The sequence below is a fragment of the Cucumis sativus genome, chromosome 7 (genome assembly GCF_000004075.3).
Source record: "Cucumis sativus cultivar 9930 chromosome 7, Cucumber_9930_V3, whole genome shotgun sequence".
In the NCBI taxonomy this organism is placed as follows: domain Eukaryota; kingdom Viridiplantae; phylum Streptophyta; class Magnoliopsida; order Cucurbitales; family Cucurbitaceae; genus Cucumis; species Cucumis sativus.
The window spans coordinates 17,300,933-17,323,259 of NC_026661.2; the positions used below are offsets into that span (position 1 = coordinate 17,300,933).

The 22,327-nt window shown below is 29.6% G+C and overlaps 1 protein-coding gene and 1 non-coding gene across 3 annotated transcripts; one reads left to right on the forward strand and one right to left on the reverse strand.

The window, feature by feature from the left end:
* The first annotated feature begins 13,373 nt into the window (after positions 1-13,373).
* Positions 13,374-15,837, forward strand: LOC105436157 (pentatricopeptide repeat-containing protein At3g22470, mitochondrial). The gene has a single exon (XM_011660971.2). It carries the CDS (start codon positions 13,809-13,811, stop codon positions 15,663-15,665), a length of 1,857 nt encoding a protein of 618 aa, XP_011659273.2. The 5' UTR covers positions 13,374-13,808; the 3' UTR covers positions 15,666-15,837.
* Positions 15,838-16,460: 623 nt separating this feature from the next.
* Positions 16,461-21,363, reverse strand: LOC101220847. Of its 2 annotated transcripts, XR_970093.2 has the most exons (4): positions 21,012-21,363; positions 18,060-18,248; positions 17,450-17,845; positions 16,461-17,376 (listed from the first exon to the last, which is right to left on the reverse strand). It is a non-coding gene; the product is annotated as an uncharacterized LOC101220847 (transcript). The 2 variants fall into 2 exon arrangements; XR_004218296.1 differs by having other exon boundaries at positions 17,089-17,845; positions 21,012-21,358.
* Between the last annotated feature and the right edge of the window lie 964 nt (positions 21,364-22,327).

Consider the following 22,327-nt stretch of genomic DNA (forward strand, 5'->3'; position numbering starts at 1 on the left):
AAAAATAGTTTACTATTGATAATCATTGCCTTGATAAATTTAAATATGTGAATATGTGTTAGATACTCTTCAATAAAACAAACTTAATTTATTAATTGAATTTTTTTATGGGTTAATTTTTATTAACAACTCGTATAATCTCTAACAAATGATATTGTTGAAAGTTTAGATCATTAAATCCAAAATTAAATGAGTTAAAATATGTTATTTTAGTTCATAATAGCAATTTTCATGAAATTGTGTTTTGAAAATTTATAACGGAATACGTATATATTCTCTAACATTCATCTTTATACTTTCTAGATATTGTGTTGTGTATTGTTCTTATATCATACAATGATCTTTTATGTAACCTTTTAAATTGCTTCTAAATGACAAAAGGGATGTGTATTGAAATTGTAGCTTTCTTTATTTCATATATTTTCTCCTTCCTTTTTCATGCTTCATCCACATATCTCATGCACTATACAATTAAAAAATTAATTACATGAATTTCATATATAAAGTTGAGAGTTTTTATATTGATTAAGACAGCATTAACTAACATAGTAAATTAATTGAACTAATCACAGTTACTCTGTTTTGGCAATATAATAAAGTGATTGATTGTATTTATTGTCTGCAGAAGTGTAATAGTTTCATGATAAGTAATATTCACATCAAAAGTTAGATATATTTTCATCCATATTATATATAAAAAAAAATAATAGCCAGTATTTCAATTATGTTTCTAATATACTTTATCAACATTGATTTAACTACAAATTAAAAAAAAAATCCGGACAATTATAAATAGTAACAGAAATTATTTTAAGGCTAATTTCTATTGAAGTTTTGAGTTTTGGTTCACTTTCGTCACACTGTTTTAGAATATTCAATTGTCGGTTATATTTCAATTTGATCGATAAATTTTAAGATTCGTATTTTTAGCTTTACTAAATACTCGTTTAGTGTATTTGGTGCTAACCTAAGTTAATAATTATACGAATTGTAATGAGTTAATTAGTTTTATTGTTTTTAAAAGTAAACTTAAAATTATACCTCATAATTATTTCAAAATAATTAAAAAATATTGGTGTCAATTATTGAAAGCGGGCATTTAACAAAAACAACTTGGACTAAAAATGTGACGTAGTTAAATTTAGAAACAAATTTAAATAAAATTAAAATATTTTGAAACTTAGAAACTAGTTAAAATAAAAAAGTGTGAACGTAGAACGTCTACGTATATACTATGAGAGTGTTTTTCCTCATGTTATTTTTAAAATATTACCATTAACATATTCAGATATATTAATATTTAGAAGCACATATTAATCACTAATCTTATGGCCAACTTATTATTATGTCATGTAAAGTTATTTGTAACTTAGAGGTCAATTTATATTTATATGTAACCAATTTGAATTATAATAAAACAAATTTGTTTATATTTGACCATTTAGATAGGAAAATTTAGCTTATTTTTTAGAATATAACAATATACACGAAATGAAAATTGAAACCAACTATATAAAATTACTAATATCATTACCACTTGAAGTATTTTTGGATTATTTTGAAACTATTTATTTTGACTCGAGAAAAGTATATACTTAGAGTTGATAATTATTTGGCATATGGGCTGTGTTTAAATATGTTTTTATTACTTTTTCTTCAAGAAAAATCAAATTTTCTTTAATGATATTTTTAAAAAATTTTGAAGGGTAGTTATACTCGGTAAAACATTATGATTGATAGTGTAATTAAAAAAAAAAAGTTAAATGAAAAATATTGAAATTTTTATTATAGTCTTTTTACGTTATTCAACGTTATAGATTTAAGTCACGTTTATAATTAATTTTAAAATACTTAAAATGAAGGTTTATCATTTTTAAAATTCATTTACAAATCGTACAATTTTAATAATTCAACAATATCAATTTTAATAGCATAATGGTTGTGTTTAGAGGGGTGAATTAATTAAACATTTAATTTATTGACTAGTGATTTGAATGTGCGTTATCAAACACTCTTTTGATTTATTTGAAAAATTTATTTTGTAAATGTTTAAGAACTATCCATAAAATTTAGATAAATTGCATCAGATTAAAAAAAAAACAGTTCATAACATTTTTTCTCTATATTATGAATATGGCTAATTAATGATATCATACGGTTATTGAATGGATTATCATTTTTAAATTTGCTACTTTTACAAATTTTAAAAGTATTGCGAACCCTAAACATTTTTGCTATTTTTTGTAAAAACCTCTAAAATTTAATATCAATATAGTTTTTTCTTATTGTTGGTTAGGATTTTGGATACCAAATAATAGACACCGTAATTAAAAATTATTATAAATAACAAAATTGATGGTAGACAAATTTTAAAACTTTGTTATATTTTATAAATATTTTTAGTTCATTTTACTATATTTAAAAATAATTAATAAAAGTTATAAATTAATTATATTTACTTATAAAAAATATAAATCTAAAATTCACATACGATATTTTAGGTTGGAGAGTAGAACAATTATTTATTTATATTATTTTTTATTTTTTTGTAAAATAATAGTGTGTTTGGATTGAATTTTTAATTATTTAATTTATAAATATATTATTTTAAAAACTATAATATTTAAAAGCCATAAAAGAATAGATTGTTGGGTGTATTTTAAACTATTTTTAGAAAAAAAGTTTAAAAAAATTAATTTTGAAAACATATTTTATTTTTAATTCAATTCAAATCCTATATAATAAATCAATAAATTACTTTAAATGGTAAAATTACTGAGAAGTATTTACAAAGACAAAAATAAAAAATAAAAAATCATAGTTTAAGACATCTTATCACGAATGAATTTTTATTATATTTATTGATATTTTGATTTATTTGGTTATATTAAAAAAATTAACCATAATAATGGTAAATTTTATCTTTCATTTATTATTGTGGATAGATATGCACAAACTTTATAGTAGAATAATGATGAGTATGAGTTAATATACTATGAAGTATAAAGCAAGTAAAACCCCTTTCTACTTTTTACTTATATTTCACATCAACAAAAATCATTTCTTATTTTGATTTTGTTTTATAAAAAACTTGAAATTGAGATATGCTTGATAAAAAAATGAATTAAGAGATATTTTTTCCTTTCAAGAAGAAGAATAAATAATTTATTTAATTTTAAATTTGTCGACACAAAACAACTTAATAATTTTTACATTATATAATAGATCAACCAAAAGATTGCATGTTTAAATCCTTATTTTGCACATTGTTAAAATAAAATAACCCTGTGTGGCAATCCTCAGAAAAGCAGTAATAAAAAAGATATTTTACTTTTTTTCCTTCTTTTTTCCTCAAAGAATATTACAATTTATTAGTGTTCTTTATCTCTATATACTAATATGAAAATGAAAACTCTAAACACAATATCTTCTAACGTAGATAATTTATAGTTACGATCACTTTTAACTAACGTAAAAATTAATTATGGGTGTGAGATATTATTTAGTACTTGCAAGTTTCAATCTTAGGACAACCAATTTGGTAAATGGTATATATTCAAAACACAACAGTCCAATTACATAAAGTTTTGTTTCTGTGGTTTTTTTCTCTTCTAATTTAATAATAATAATAATTATTATCTGGATAAGATATTAATTAAATGAAATATAAGATAATGGATTAAGACAATTTACAAATTACAAGGTGGCATACGTGGTGGTAGATTAGGTGAAATTTGACTATGACGTGGGACCTTAACTTAAGGTATGTGTAAGCAAAATATCTATCTATCTATATATATATATATATTATTTTCCCATTTATCATAAGTAAATTTAAATAAATCACTATCATAATTATAAAAGAAGTTTTGTAGAAATAGCAAAAATAAATAAATAAATAAATAATATAGTGTATATTACTAATTTTTAAATTGTAAAAGTAGAATGTTGTATTGAAAATAAAGAAATGAATAATATAATATTTTGTTTTATTTTTCATAAGGTCATGTGATTGAATAATATGTCATTCATTTAAGATTCTATAAAAGGAATAAATAAAAACAAAAGTAAAAGGTCAACATTTATGCAAAAGTTTACCCAACTTTTTGGTTGATTAAACAAATTAATTGAGATGGAGAAACAATGAAAGTAGACTAGAAATGGATGGATTGAATTGACAACCAACAATGGTAAAATAGTATTTAATAAATAAAAAATAAAGTATTTCTTTGAAAGTAATAATAATAATGTATTAGGTAAATTTGCAACACAAATTGAGTTTATTTAGGAGTCTTAAGACCACCACTTGAAGAAAATAAAATAAAAGTAAAAGAAAAAGGGAACGGGTCGTTTAAGCAACGCTCCAAATAATGAATAGTCAAAATTGCCCCCCCAACTCTGCTTTAAATCTCGCCCTCTCCGCTTTCAACACTATTTTTCAATATGCAATTGCAATGCTCCTTTTTTCTTCCTCTTTTTTATTAAACTCCATACGTCTCTAAAATTTTAATTTGTGTCTAATATATTTTTAATAATTTTATGTAACACCGAAATTGTGAGATTTTGTTATGTCTCCCGTTGTAAACTGTTATACTCACAAACTAGCATATAAGTTTTGTCAACATGACTTGTTCTCATCCATATGTATTATAACAAAATTTTCAAATTTGCACCATGTTCTTATTTTAGTAATATACAATCAAAATAAAAGCATTAAAGAATGATTGAGTACACATTTGTTGGTAGTAAAAAACTTTGAAACTTGATTTTTTAACTAAACATATCAAAGATGTTGATTTTTCAAACATGACAATGTAGATGTTCTTTAGTAGTTGGTTATGTTGATCTTTGATGATTATTAATTGCTATTTAATGTATATTCCCAATATTACCGTGGTTATAAATTATAAATTAAAATCTAGATATGATTTATTTTAGTCACCAATACACACCAGTTCAACATTATAATATTATTGATGAGTGATGCTCAAAAAATCTATAAAAAATAATGGAAAACATTACGTTTAGAATATTTTACAATGAAAAAACTAAAAAGACTCTATGTCTTTATTAAGATAGATAAGTTACTTAATTCTCTTTTGATTGTCATTCGATTTTAAAATATAACTCAACGATATCAAATTTTGGATTTGCTACTTAATTTATATATATATATATATATATATATATATATATTTGTAGGAGTTATTCTTAAATTTTGTTATTTAATTTGTTTTAAAATATTTTTATGTTTTAAAAAATATCAATATTGTCTTGGAATGTTACAATTTTAAAAATTATTTATATATTTTTTTAAATGACACATAATTATGGTATGAAACGATGACCTATATAAAGAATGAGATCATCAATTCATCATACCGTTTTGGATCATTGTCATGTTCTTTCACATCTCGATTTATGTATGTATAAAATTTTACATAAATGTTGCACCAACCATAGTTCTAAAACAAAGTAATTAATAGTACTACTTTTAAAAGTATATGAAGCAAACCGTTTTAAGGATATATATATTTTTTAATAATATAGTTTATTTGTTGTTTTTAGATTTTAGATGTTGATAAATGTATGTAGCTTACAAATAAAAGCATATATTTTTTAAAATTAAAATAAAGTAGGACTAAACTAAAGAATAGTTTAAGAAAACACAAAAGAGAAACAAATCCTTCAAGATAAAGATTGGATGCTAAGGAGTGGAGAAAAAAAAATGTAATATTGGTACTTAGAAAATGCAAGACAAATATAATTGATGTATTTTTTTAAAGAATAATATTTCAAATAAAACTTTCATCTACTGTTTTATAATTTCATAGATATAAGAAATAAAAGAATAATCACCAAACCCACCTTTATTTCTCTTTTTCAATCAAAATAGATTAACTCATTATTAAATATATTATAAATTCTCTATTATTTCTTTTTAAAAAATATGAATAAGATCTAAAAGTTAAAATTTTGTTTGATAACTCCGTTTTTTAGCATTTGAAAATTGAACCCTGTGATTTACATTTTTACAAGTATAACGGTTGGATTATTTGTCAAATTCAAAAATCAAAAATAAAATTTGTAAAGTTGTAAAGTTATTTTTTCTTCCAACAAAATGATTACCAAACGAAACACTACGAAGTGTTGAGTGATTTACATTTGTTTTTACCTTTTGATTTCATTTGAGGAAAGTAAATTATATATATTTTTAATAGAAAATTAAATGAGAGTTGAATTTTTCTAAGGATAAACATCATATATAATCACAAGCACACACAATTAGAAGAAGTCCAACTCAATCCTATAAATAATAATAATAACAATAATAATATCTTCACTCATTCCACCCACCACCAATTTAGTAATTATTGACTCCTAACTATAAAAGTCTACCATTTATTTATAATTAAAAATTATTAATTCACATGGCTACATTTGAATAAATTTTTTCTATACTTTTAGGTTCCAACGTTTGGGTTGAATGAAGGGATTCCTAAACTCATAAGAAAAAAAAGGAAATAGTTAGCTCATAATAATTTAAGAGGGGAATTATATTTTTGTCTCCACGTTTTTAGTATACTTTTTTTAATTTTTTTTAAAAAATATAGTTTTAAAATGTTATATTTTTAGTCTTTCAAGATCCATATCTTTAAATTTGATACTAACTTTCAAGATCTATATTTTTAATTGTAACTTTAACTTTCGTTAAATTCTTATCACTTAAGTTTTTAGTGTTGACTAAAAAAATAAATTATAATATAGCCCATATTTTAAACCTTCGAGATACAAAATCATTGATCACAAAAATGCAATATAATTACCAAGCATCGTAATATATCTTTTCAAGTTAGAAATTGAGTTGAGCTCGTTTTTTAAGACTTCTTTAAATTTAGCTTCAAAACTCTTCTAAACACCAGGCAATGACCAAGTTCTTTTAGAAGGAAAAATCTACTAAGGACGTACATAAAAATTGTATTAAATATGTATTCATATTTCTCACATATATAATATGTGATTTGACTATCTATTCTTATATTGAGACAAATGATAGATTCAACGTATCTATTCTCGTGTCGTTTTCTAGTGAGAGAGAACTCATATGATATTTTCAACTCAAAACTAAACAATCTATTTAAAGTGTCGATTATTCCTTCATCCAAAACTAAGAGGATAAAAATAAATAAAAGATCAAATCTTAGAATCAACTGAACATCATCACGTTTGAGTTCCTACAAACTACTGTAAAATACCCTCTTGAATAACTTCAACAATTTAACTAAAAAGTTATTAATTTATCTTCGTATTTTTTCTTTAATCTTCTCTCTTATGTGGTCAATTTATGTTTCTTTTCTATTGCATTTGATTGATTATTGTACTCTCATAATCTTGACATTGGTTTCTCCATTGTATTGTTTTCTGTCCTTATTGTTATTAATATGACCTTTTATGATTTTCTTTTTTAGATTGAGTGAATTATATTTAGTATCTTTATATTAAATATTCCTATATCCTAGATTCTTTTAAAGAAAACAATGTTTTCTTATATATCATATATGTATCTATATTTGTGTCGGTGCTTTGTAGAGAAAAATAGTATTTATAAGACGGTTATTAAAAACTAAATAATTACGATAAACATGTCTCTGTATTTAATTACTCTATTTGGCTAATTTGTGTGTTTTTATTATTGCAACAAAAAGCTATTGAAATATCGTTTTTGTTAGTTATGAACACCATTATAAAATATATTTACGCTAAAATTACTTTTGGTTTATAAATATGTAAATAACAATTAAGTTAATGTTTGTCGTTGATTACTTGCATTCTATAATCGTTACAAACTATAGGGTTCACCTTCAAATATGTAATCAAAATGTGTAATCTAACTAAGATATAAAGAGTTATCAATTAATTTATGTTTGTAAATTACTTATATAACTCAGTATCTTTTATCATTAACGTTATAAATAAATGCGATAAAAAGTATTCAAATTACATTTGTGATTCAAACCTATTGCGATTGTATCATCAACAAAACTCCATTACGATTATACCAAATTTCATTACACGTTGTTAAACGCATATTAATTTAATTGTTACAAACTATACGAAGGACGAAAAGTAGGTCATATGTTTTTCTTTTTATAATTCATATCAAAACAAAATTTGAAACATGGGTTAGCCATGCAAATTTAGATATAGTTTAATGAACAAAGCATCAAATCTACTACTCACGTACGTTTTATCTAATGTCTTAAGAAAAAAGAAAATGTAAAGGTTGATAATGTAAGTGCAGTGATTTAGTTAAGGAGGCAGAGAGAGAGAGATTAATGGGGGGAATTAAAGAAGATTAATGGAAAAATAGGTTAATAAACATTATATAATTTTACACCTTCCTTTTATGCCCTCGATTAATTTAGAGTTGTCATTATTGAAACTTCAATCTACAAAATCTTTTTGAATTGAAGTCTAACTTTTGAATTGCTATCACTAGCATTGGCCCCTCATTTCAGTACCTTTAAATATCTAGAAAACACCCTTTAATATGTTTTGGAAAGTGAAGATCTTTATTCCTTCTCCAAATAATTTTCTAAAAATACCAACTTCTCATGTGCTTATTTAACTTTAATAATTGTTAGTTGGTGTACGAAACAGTTAGGAATTGTTTGGTTTGAGGGGTTTTTTTCTCCCCCAAAATCTTACTTTTTCTAGCCAGAACTTGGTGTATGTGTGTGTTTTTTGTATTTTAAAAAATATAATAAAACGTCAAAACATTTTAGAACAATTTCGAAAATTGAAAAAGGTCAAGCATACGTATTATATTTGGTTGCAAAAAGTAGTCGAATCTAGTTTTTTTTTTCAAAATTCTTCAGTACACGATTGTTTAGATTTGATTATTTCTTTTCCTAACGATCATGTACCAATATTCAAAAGATTTTTTTTCAACATCTTTTATATTTATCAAATTTGGTTGTACCAAAACTAAACGTGTGCCAATATACGAATGATTTTTGTCCAATATAATGTATTAAAATCTTTATATTGGGTACATGGTCTTGAACAACCAAATAAAAGGAAAAATTGTAGAAGAAGAGAAAAAGACATGAAAATAAAAAGAAAAATGGCAAAAGAAAGAAATAAGATAAAAAATAATGAAAAACCTCGAATATTTAAAAACAATAGATGACTGATTTTGTTACACATGTAGTAAATATTTGGTCGTTTTGTTATGTTTATAAAAATTTCCTCTTTTGTTCTTCTTCTAATTTTCTTATGTTTTTAGTCGTAATTTTATTTTCAATATAGTTAATTTACACGAATCATTCCCAAAATGTTATTTCAAACAATCTTTTATGACAATGATTCACTTTAATCGAAAAGAAAATCCATTATTTATATATATATTTATATTGTTTACTCTATAGAAAAGAAAAGGATTGTTGGTAAATAAAAGTTGGAACTTAATTAACTATAATTAGATTAATTACATATTTCCTTTCCCTCAAACCTATTACTTGGTGACGTAGGATAGAGAGATCTTTCAAGAAATATAAACAAAATATTTATATTTGAAAATAAAAAAACTGACCCATACTATATTTGGAATAAGATAGTTTAGATTTGGCTATTTTTAGATGTATCACATGATTATTTAAATTTAGATAGAAAATGAATGATTTTTTTTTTTGAAGATTTTTGAGTATAGAAAGAAGCAAATCTCAACAATTTTTCAAGATTTTGTATCGTTTATATTTTGGAAAACAATTTTAAATTTGACTATTTTTTGACGGTTTTACATTTGGCAACCCATTCCAACTATTTTTTTCTTCACCATATTTTATATTTGCTCCATAATCTTAAACAACCAAGGAAAGAAAGAATACAGAAAGAGATGAAGAAAAAAATTGGAGAAAAAGAGAAAAGAAATAAAGGAGAAGAATAGAAAATGAGCGTAAAAAGAAAAAAAAACCATTGATGAGGAAAAGAATAAAGAAGAAAGACGATGAGAAAGAATGATAAATGAATTTTTTTAAAAGAATAATCAATTTCATTAGTTTTTTCGTTTTATTACTACGGCGGATTGGGTAGATATATGAAATTTTCCAATTGAGTGTATTGTTTATTTATGTATTTGGGAGGGGAGGAAAAGGGAAAGGGAAAGGGACTTTCTTTCTAAAAAAAAGTGAGAGAAAAACGGGGGATTGATTGAAGAAGAGAGAAAGAGAGAAAGAGAGAAAGAAGAAGGGGGTCCCACAGTTAAGAAGCGCGTTAAAGTGGGTCCCAACAAGATGTGTAATTTTATCCAAATTCTAATTTCTATCGAGTTTTGACTTTTCAAATTCCCTTTCCCTCTCATTTTCACACTTTTCTTCCTTTTCTTTTTTCTTATAATTTCTATGCATTTCTTTTATTTTCTCTCTCAATTAATCATCCTAAGTTCCTAAATACACCGTTTCCGTTTCAACACCACCGGCTTCCCATTTTCCTACACAATTGCTCCAACTCAAGCATTACGTTTCTTTCACCTTATGCTGCATTCAAATCCTACCCCTTCCCATATCTTCTTTCAATGATCAGTTACTTGGCGGACTAATTATCTAACATTAACCATTACTCTCTACTGTTCTCTCTCTTTCATAAAATGCACCTTCCTGGACTTTCGCCTCATTGCTGCACCCTCAATATTTTGATTAATTGCCTTTGCAATGTGAATTGAGTTACCCAAGGTCTTGCAGTCACATATAATGCCTTGGTTACGTTGTGAGGAAATGAAATCTCCGAAAATGATTCCTTATGTCCTTTTCGTTTACCTCTTTGATTCATGGATTTTGTTCAATAAGATGGTGGATCAAGGTGTAGTCAACCAAATTAAATGTGTTGATTGAAAATGTTATCAAGGCTAAGGAGTTGCTTCAGGTCATGATTCAAAGAGGTATTGTTCTTGATTTATGTTAACTTATAATTCACTGATTGAGTGGTTTTTTGTAAGGGTGGTGACCTGAGTAGTACTGCCAAGGAGTTGTTTGTTAGTATGTCAAGTAAAGGATATGAATTTGTATATAAATATGATGTAATTAGTTATTACACCGTGTTAATCTATGGGTATTGTAAAACCCTGAAGGTGGAAGAAGCAATGGAGGTTTATAATAAAATGCTTCGTGCTAGTTGGACAAAGGCCAAATATGAAAACATATGGTGCCTTGTTAAAATGGTTTTCTTGCTGACAAGATTGGCGATGCAAAGAAACTGTTTGGTGTCATTAAAACTCATGATATTCCCAAAATTCATATGTATGTGTTACTTTCTTTCATGGGCTGTGTAAGAAAGATTGTTTATTTGAAGTGATAGAACTTTTCAATGAGCTAAACTCATACAACATGAAATTCGACACTGAAAGTTTTAATGGTCTAATTGTCACACCCGACTCCAAAAATTACTATGCAATCAAGTGGTGATGTGACCACCTAGACATTTATGCGAGTTAACACGTAAAATGCCTAGTAAGCGAAATTAAATGCAATCAATAGACTTAAACGCGAGATGTGAACTTAATGAAATAAGAAAATTTATTTGATAACTCAAATCATTGAGTATATTTTAGAACTTAATACAAGGTTTCTTTAAAAAAACTATGTACAATTCAAAATAACACTTATCCGATTTTATAATGACAATGACCACTACTGAAAGGGTGAATTTCACGGATGGCTCAACAAGTGTTCAAGGCTGCAAGTTCAACACTAGATGGTCATTCGTTACTTGAGAGAGATTAAAACAAAATATTTGAAAGGTTAGACAAAAACGTCTGGTGAGTGGGGTCTTTTATCAATATTTTTGTTAAATTAAAGTTGCCTTCTCGTGCTATAATCATTTCATCAACTCATGTGGTAAATAATACATGACTTAATCAGTAAAGTATTGAGTTTAAATTAAATCATCTTAATTTTATCAACAACGACTTTCACAAATCATGATTTTTCATAATTTCATATAGAAATCATCTTTTTTTTCTTCTTTCAATTCTTTCATTGTAATTCATATCACATGGTATGCATCTTGCATATACAATAAGCATCTCACAAAACTAATATGTATGTTTAATTATTACATCTTTGTACTTTTTTCTTCAGCTCAAGCATTTACTACACTCTTTTGTCAAATTGCGGCTATGTGGAATAAACTCAAAGCATTTAGCAAGTTTAATCAATTCTATTAGGCATAATGCATCTTCCAATGTCAGGTCATACAATAAGCAAAGTGTATTCCATACCATATCACACAAGTATAATGGAAGACGGTTGAAGGGCTTGCGACCAGTTGAGAAAGCCACCAGGTGTTTAAGGGTTGTTATGTTTGGTCAAAGTGTTATAATTGTATAATATTATTAAACGCCTATTATTAATAAAGTGTATGTTTTGATTAAGTTATTTATCATTTGGCGTTTAAGGTTGACTTCTGTTGCATTTTTTGTTTTTGTTAATAGTTTAAAGGATGTGAGAATAAAATTAGCTATAAAACCAATTAACAAATTTTAAGCTAATTCGCATCATATTCGCACTACTTTATGCGTTTTGGTTGTCTTGCGGATCAGGGTGTGACAATAGAGCTTGTTACATTTGCACTCTTAAATTTGAATTTGATCAATCTAGCTAGTCCCTAAAGTTAATAAAGTGCTGCCATTAGACTCGATATTGAATTAGGGAGGACAAACACATCAATCTACAAAAGTAGAAAATATACACATGAAGAAAGAGGGTTTTAGAAGAGAGTGGAAATTATGTGAGAAAGAGAGATGAAAGATAGACAAATGAAAGAGAGGAACTTTTACTAAAGGGAAAAGAGAATAGATGGATAGCTACAATGTTGGTTCTAAATGGACATCGTACTCTCGTTAAATATGTTAATAATGTTGGTTTAAAATGATATTAAGATTGTTCTTTAAGAAACCGACATTGTGCATCCATTTTTTGATTTGAACTTACATCAAAATCAAAATTTATTGTATAATGAGAAGAAACCAAAAGAGAAAATTAGGTCAATCACAAAAGAAGAGAAAAGCTAATATAAGCAAAGTTTTTAGTACAAATATAAACACAGTTCAACGGACAAAAGATAATTACCTATATTATAAAAAATATTATTTGCAGCTTCTATCTATATCCAAAAAGAAAAAAAAAAGAAAAAGTCTAAAATGTTGATTTCCATTACAATAATCCATTCCATCAACTAATGTATTGTAACAAAAAGAATACAAACAAAACGAACTGGATGCAAACACCCATTTGTCCTCTTTCCTCTCTGTATTTTGACCTTAAAACACACATTCACTTAAAAAAGGGTTTACGAAGAGGATTAGAAAGATGACTCAAAATCTCCCTGAAAGGTATCCTTTTCCTTCACCGGGTCGGGTTAGGTTCTTTGTACGGATTAGAAGTTATGAGATTTAGAGTGTTGATTTGATGGTTTGGTATTTCAGTGGAATCACTATGAAGCTTTCCCTACAAACGCCTTCTGCTGAACGAAAAGAAGAATCCGAAGTCACTCTAATCAACTACCTCTATTATGTGAAAGAAACAGCGCCACCCGCTCTCCCCAGCACAAAGGGCCACACGAGGAGCATACGACCCAGGATCCGTCTTCGATTGGATTTACTATATCCAGAGTCAGCATCGGAGGGTGAGGAAGGGAGTCATGCACCTCGCCCTGCTCTTCACTCATCCCTTTCACTTCCTTGCTAAAACCCTACCTCACCGCAAATACTCCCTATTTGTCTTCAGGGCTAAGAATCTCTCATCTCAAAAATGCCTTCCAAGACCCTCCTCCCTTCCCCTTCTTTCAAACCTAACCTCTCCCCTCTATCTACTCACTCTTCCACTATTCCATCTTCGATTCCCCAAACTTCCTCTACTCATCATCCTAATCCTATATTACCTGCTGCTTTCAATCGCGAAGAGATTTCGTTTCATCACCCTCTTTCATTGTTCCTCCGCAATTGCAAGACAGGTAACATTACTGCAATTCAAGCATTTCATTTCTTTGACCTAATGATGCGTTCACATCCTATCCCCCCCATTTCTTCTTTCAATCGCTTACTTGGTGGCCTTGCTAAGATTAACCATTACTCCCAACTATTTTCTCTCTATAATGAAATGCGCCTTGCTGGACTTTCCCCTGATCTCTTCACGCTAAGTATATTGGCGAATTGCCTTTGTAATGTCAATCGGGTTAGCGAAGCTCTTGCGGCCATGGCGGGGATTTTAAGGAGAGGTTATATTCCCAATGTAGTCACATATACGACCTTGATTAAGGGATTGTGTATGGAGCATAGGATTAGTGAAGCCACCCGGTTATTTCTGAGAATGCAAAAATTAGGTTGTACGCCGAATGCGGTTACTTATGGGACTTTGATAAAGGGGCTATGCCAAACCGGGAATGTTAACATTGCACTTAAGTTGCATAAAGAAATGCTCAATGACGCTAGTCAATATGGGGTTAATTGTAAACCTGGTGTTATTACCTATAGTATCATCATAGATGGGCTTTGTAAGGTTGGACGTGAAGACGAGGCAAAAGAACTTTTTGAGGAAATGAAAGCTCAGGGAATGATTCCCGATGTCATTTCATATAGCACCTTGATTCATGGATTTTGTTGTGCTGGAAAGTGGGATCAGTCTAAACATTTGTTCGATGAGATGGTGGATCAAGGTGTTCAACCAGATATGGTCACATTTAGTGTGTTGATTGATACGCTTTGCAAGGAAGGAAAGGTCACTGAGGCTAAGAAGTTGCTTGAGGTCATGATTCAGAGAGGTATCGTTCCTAATTTGATTACTTATAATTCACTGATTGATGGGTTTTGTATGGTTGGTGATTTGAATAGTGCCAGAGAACTGTTCCTTAGTATGCCAAGCAAAGGATTAGAACCTGATGAGATTAGCTACACTACACTTATTAACGGGTATTGTAAAACTTGGAAGGTGAAAGAAGCAATGAACCTTTACAATGAAATGCTTCAAGTGGGAAAGAGACCAAATGTGACAACATATGGTACCTTGTTAAAAGGACTTTTTCAGAAAGGCAAGGTTGGTGATGCAAAGAAGCTATTTGGTGTCATGAAAACTTATGGTGTTTCGGCAAATTCTCAAATATATGGTATTTTCTTAGATGGGCTGTGTAAGAATGATTGTTTATTTGAAGCAATGGAACTTTTTAATGAGCTCAAATCATACAACTTCAAATTGAACATCGAAAACTACAGTTGTCTAATTGATGGCCTATGTAAAGCAGGAAAACTTGAGACTGCGTGGGAGCTTTTTGAAAAACTATCCCAAGAAGGGCTTCAACCAGATGTTGTCACTTATAACATTATGATCCATGGGTTTTGTAAAGTGGGACAAGTAGATAATGCAAATATTTTGTTTGAAAAGATGGAAGAAAATGGTTGTACTCCTGACATAATTGCTTATAATACCCTTCTTTGTGGTTTCTGCGAAGGTAATAAATTAGAGGAGGTGATTAAACTTCTCCATAAGATGGTTCAAAAGGACGTGTCACCAAATGCTGCCAGTTGCACCATAGTCGTTGACATGCTCTGTAAAGATGAAAAATATAAAAAATTTGTAGACTTGCTTCCAAAATTTCCAGTCCAAAGGCATTGAGATTGAGATTGAATATTTTCTTGAAAGGCCACCCAATTTGCAAACTTTGGCCTTTAGTTTAGTTCTAATATTAAGATTTTGAGGTTCCACGTTTGATGCAGCTTTAATTCTTGCACATCCTCTTTAAGGGACCATGGTTGATCGAACATTTGTGAATCTTTTTGCTCATAAACTAGTTAGTGCTTTCTCCAAAGTAGTGGAATAGAAGCTATAAAATGTGATGATGCATTGAAAATGATTTCAGAAACTCCAAATAAATGATATTGCAATTAGTACTTAATATGAGAGCTTCTTCAATTAAATAAAAATGTTTCACTTGATAACCAAACCACACCTAACAATTAGAGGTAAGGTTTAGATAATTCTTATGACTTATAGGGGTGTTCGACCTCTTGCTTTGGTATTAGGTGGGCTTGACATCATGTTTGGCCCATATTGTTAAACCATTGGCATAACAAATGTGACAAAGGAAGGATTTTTTTTCTTTTAACTTTTAGATTTTTAAAAAAAAAAAATTAATGAGACCTTTGAAACTTAGGTAAAAAATACGATAGATGCAAAACTAAATTTTATTTTTAAAATAATGTAAAATTTGAAACTATGTCAAAAATGGATGAATGCAAAATTATTGACAAAAATAAGTGAAGTCGTGTACATGTCCATAATTTTCATGCGGTGGATTCTACATCTTCTATTTTATACTTTATTTTTATTTCCATGCGGTGGATTGTACATGTTTCTTCAACTATTCGATCCTATAGGTCCGATAATGGTGCCATTAATTTGTCAAACAAGTTTCAATACTCTTCCACTGTAGTTTCTTGCATGATTCTAAAAAATTGACAGCATATAAAGCCTTCTCTCACCGATCGAAATCACACCAGCAATCTTTCTTTTAAATTCGACCAACCTGTGAAATTTTCCGGCTCTTCCTATGCTCTAAACTAGTTCAACGTTGGTCCAAGAATTTGGTTTGTGAATATGGAAATATCTATCAGCATGAAACAACCAGGAATTCGGGTCTTCGCCATTGAATACCGACATTTCTACCTTCTTGAATTTATTCCGGCCATTGTTCTTCTCGCCATCCTCTTTATCGTTCAATTTCGGTTCTTCGCTTAACTCGAACATCTTCGCTTTCATTTTACTCGTTGATCCTTCCGATTTTGGTGTCGATGGAGATTGCTCTTTCATCATACTTTCAATATATTTCAGAATCAGTTGTTGTATATTCTTTTCATTCTAAAATCGATCTTCTCCATATGTTCCGTCACCTTGGTTTCGAGTTCCAATAGCTGTTGCCGATCTTCATGCTCGAGATTTCTTGTTCTATGATTTTAAACCTCTCTTTCACTTGTTTCACCATCTTACATAGTTTGCCTAGAATGAACAAGCTCTAATACCAATATGATGGGACCCGAACTTGGATTCATTGGTAATGCTTTATTGATAGTATTAAGTAACAATCTCTTACAAACAATAGAATGAAACTGTCAAATTGAGAAGATCTCAATTCGGATACCACTACTCCTCTATTACCTTATCTCTCAAAGGTGCACACAAGCCTATCCCTCCTAACATATCATTTATTTATACTAACAATATACTAACAATATTAACTGCCTCTTTAACTAACAGACTAACTAACTCTCTTCTTTAGCACGTGCTTCAATTATTCCCTTCTTCCTTCTACTAGTGCATGATAGGGAGTCTATAAAAAAGGCGATGCTAATTAATATTATTCCATGGAAGTCCAAAAAAAAATTTTATGGCATGGTACATACTTCCACTGAATTCTGTTCTTAAGCTTCTTTCCTGTGAGAACAATTCCCTTGAGGGCATTTGTTAAATCATATATTCGTCTTTTTTGTACCTATTAAAGCAAAAATAAATGTCAGCTTCTTGAACTTCACAATGGAGGTCTGTAATGTTCTAGAAACACAGAAACCTCCAACGTGTCAGCTGCTTTATTTAGATCAAGAATACCATCTTCTGCTTGTTTAATCAGATTAATGAACTTCTTTGTCAAGAAACCTAGACGAAAACCACTAAAATTAGGAACATACAATAGTAGGAAATATATGACAGCTACAACAAAGTCTTCAGGAGTAACAAGCTACTAAGAGAACTATCGTAACGGCATGGACCAGCTGGAGTGAGATTGTTTGTAGAAGATGAACCTGAAACTTAAACATTTTCTCATGAATGAAATAGCTTTGTGAATGAAAGAGTGGAAGAAGTCAAAATTTTTGTCTAAATGACAAATAATGCAATTTCTTTAGCAAAGGAGCTTCACCTTACTCATTCACTCAGAAACAAAAATTGAAGAAGGTATTTTACATAGAGTTTTTAACATGAAACCAAGGGGACCAGCATGTATGATGTACAACTTACCAACATTTGAAATGGGAGTCTGTGGCCCTGATCTACTGTATTTTGTAAGCCTTGATTTGCCTCCCTTTCCTCCTTTGACAGATACAGGTGTTTGATGGGGACGGTTAACTACCTCACGAATCTAGGACCAATTGCTCTATCAGTTGACTCGGCTTCATAATCTGCTACCTCACTCTTCCGCTTCAATTGCTGATAGACAGGATCCAAGATTACCAAAACAAACATAGTAACATAAGCACCTAATACTGTATTGATACGTAAAGTAAGAAAACGATTATTACTATAGAGGTCTAATAAGAAACAAAATATAGTGCCATACAAACTGGGTAAAGAAATAATTTCACTTATTACTTTAGAGACCAAAGAAAAGAAAAGAAAAGAAAAGAAAAGAAAAGAAGAAAAAGGGAAAAAAAAATACAGCACCTACCACCACGCAGACTATAAGTCTAGAAAATTTTATCCTGTAATACATTTACGATCTCAGTTGCTTTATTAATATCTAATGGAGGCTTCTCAGATACAAATTGTTGTCTGTTTAGCCTAGAGTAATTCCCACCTAGCAAATCATCTAAAAAGATGAAAAACATCTGTTACATCCATGGAACCCAAAGCATGTGGGATTATCGAGCAGCTGCACAACTTTGTTAATAATCTTGAGCTTTATAACTGCTTCCAAGCTTTAAGAACCAATCGTCCATGTTCTTCGTAAGTTACATCAAATCCTCCCAACCAAAGCAAAAGAAAGCCTTTCAAACAAATAACATTCAAAGATTTGGTAAAAGCATTCATAAACTGGCGTAACTCAAGGGAACAAACCATTTACTAAAGGTTTTAGTTTTAGTAGTCCAAAAGGAAGCTCTCAAAACAAATGAAATCCAAAAGACCCAGAAAGACCTATTTTAACCTTAAGAATCCCCCCTCCCAAACCTCCAAAGAGTTGCTAAGAAAGCGTGGGCAGAAAAGATCTTCTAGACTTGTCTCTGAATGGATGATCAATAAACAATAAAATCTTTAACAATGTATGGGAGGATCATTTGTCGCTGAGCTCAAGAGTTATTAATTTGATTAACGCTGAGACTACCCCTTTTTTTAAATGTAAAAACTAATAAATGAGAAGGATCAGGGTTGAGAAATGCAAATACTCCACCAACGGGAATTTTCACTCGACCAACCTTCCCACATAAGAATTTTTTATAAATGCCCTAAAGTACCACAACATCAAAACTACCCAATGTACAACAACCACAAATACTTAAAGATTCCCATGATTGCTATTAAGCCTGTTAGTGCTACTACTTATCTAGTTTTCTATTAAGGTTAAATTAGGTAAAATGACATGTTCAATTGTTCATAAAAATTGAATTGCCATCATCGCATAGGAAAACAAGGGTATATTTGCGAATAAGATCTTTAAAGAGTGCATATTCTACAAGCAAATATCGAAGTTAAAACATCCTTCTCAAGGGCTATAGGGTGGTTTGGAAAACTATCTTGATAAAAGTTTTCTCATTTAGTTTTCAAAACTATCATATTGACAACTGTGATCGAGGGACTAGCAAAAGTGATGCAACAAATCATTACTAATAAATTCATGATTTTGAACAAATATCTTTTTAATGGAATGGATCATTTGGAACACTAAAAAGAAGACCAAAAAAATCCTTCTAAAGCAGTTATCTAGAATTAATATGTTTAAAAAAAAAAATTTAGAAACAATAAAAAAAGATTACATTTAGAACAATTTCCAAACAACCTCTAAACATTCTTCAGATTCAAAATTTTTAAGAGCGAACATCCCCAGACATAAAGGGAAAGAAGGGGAAGAAACAAGAGAAGCGTAAATAGAGGAGAAATGATAAAACATAAACATCATATTTGAAGATATAAACAAATTATTAGGCAGTGCTCGACAGTTCAGTTCTCATAGAAAAATCCTCTGTTATGTTCTCATTAACTCAATAATTCTGTTGCTGTTGAGTGAATATAGAAGGTGATTCATCTTTTTCCACATTTTAGACAGTAGCAAAAACCTCAAATGAAAAAAACATAATTTAGTACAAACAAATAAATAAAAATAAAATATCACTCATACTTTTTTTTTATTAGAGTGTAATAGTTTGAGACATTCAACTATTCAAATGATTCACATCCCAGGCATTCCACAAATGTCTAGAATTTAACAGGATACTCTTGAAACTATACAGTACACCATAATGAGTACTAGAGCCTGTGTTATTCAAACCATGCACAAAAGCAATTCAATCAAGTTCTCAGAAGAATCTTACATAACATATGATAATAGCCTAACGATACAAAAATTATTGACCATGGATGATCAGGAGATGCTGCCCTTTGAAGAATTGAATGAGCACCTACAACCAATGAAATGGGATGTCTTTCTTGCTGGCTCTTTTTACTACTGAACCACAATAATTTAAGTGATGTCCATATCCAAGATAGACAATATCAACTCAAAATAAGACTGCACGACTTGATCAAGTCAGCTAACACCATTATGATATTATCCTTTGAGGTAGTTATCTTCATCATTTATTAGTATCCAGAATCGGTAAAGTACTATAATCATAATTGAGAACTTACTGTTGAAGAAGAACATTCTTCACCACTGATTGAACATATTATTCCTAGAAAAGTACTCACAACTCACAAAATCAATCTCACCGAGTGTCATCTATTTGCATCAAGGTTCTAACATTGTGGCTATCAACTCGTCTTGCCTATCTATAGGAAAAATTGGGGGTATCTTCCAGCTTGGCAACCACTAATATTGGTTAACAATGGTAATTCTTCGAGTGCATAAAGACTAAAATGAACAACTGTACATTGCAGCTGATCAACATACCCAATGACCAAAAGAACCAAATGAGTTATCGAAACACAAGTAATGAACGAAATATGCATGTAAAATAAAAACAAGAAAAACAAACTCACTGGAGATTTGAGTACGATAGCATCAGGTTCTTGATCGGCGAGTCGAGAGTCGGGAGCGAAGCGGTGATAGTCCCCAGGAGATGCAAATGGTGGTTTCATAGAAGATAAAGGGAGTTGGCGTTTAAGAGAGTGCGTGATCTGATGAGGAAGGTGTCCAGAGGAGTTAGGAGGTCGAGAACTCGACATAGAGGAAAGCAGAAGAGAAGAGGAAGCGAAGATGGAGTGATTGGGAATATGGGTTATGAAGATCAGAGAAAGAGAGGGAAAACTGGAGGGAGTTTTGGGGTTTTAGCCTAAATATGAAGGTGAAAAACCGGAGGAGTGGTTCAAGAGATAGTGTCCAAAAGGAGCGTTTTTAATTCAGTATTGAGAATTAGTTATACTGCAATCAGTAATCCCCATCTGACTGAAGAAAAAAAATCAAAAGAAAAACGACCCGACCCGATCCATTTTTACTGAATTCGATCAGGTCAATCCATAACGGTGAAAAATGCATACATTTAGAATCGATTTTGAAGGAAAACCGACTCGATCCAACCCAATTAGACCCCTAGTTTTAGGTACAATCCGGGAAAATTGATGGAAATACAACAGCAATAGAATTTTTTGTATAAAGGTATAGTATAAAATTTGGTATAATTATATATTCTTTCCTTATTTACCTGTGTTATCAATAATTATTTTCCCATTTATCTCTCATCTAAACCAATCTTCTCAAAAAAATTAAGGGGTATTGTAAAACTTGGAAGGTGGAAGAAGCAATGGACCTTTACAATGAAATGCTGAAAACATATACTACCTTATTAACAGGATACTTTTTCGGACAGACAAGGTTGGTGATGCAAGAAAGCTATTTGGTGTCATGAAAGCTTATGGTATTTCTGCAGATTCTCATATATATGGTATTTTATTAGATGGACTATGTAAGAATGGTTGTTTATTTGAAGGGATGAAACTTTTTAATGCGCTAAAATCATACAACTTCAAATTCGACATTGAAAGCTATAATTGTCTCATGGATGTAAAGCAGGAAAAGTTGAAACTGCTTGGGAGCTTTTTGAAAAATTATCCCAAGAAGGGCTTCAACCAGATGTTGTGACTTATAAAATTAAAATCCATGAGTTTTGTAAAGTGGGACAAGTAGATACGGTAAATATTTTGTTTGAAAATACTGAAGAAAATGGTTGTACTTCTAACATAATTACTTATAATACCCCTATGCGTGGTTTCTGCAAGAGTAATAAATCAAAGGACGTGATTAAACGACTCCATAAGATGGTTCAAAGGGATGTGTCACCCGATGCTAGCATTTGCAC

What these genes read in the sequence shown, in the direction of transcription:
- LOC105436157 (XM_011660971.2), top strand. Translation starts at nt 13,809, where the DNA reads ATGCCTTCCAAGACCCTCCTCCCTTCCCCTTCTTTCAAACCTAACCTC.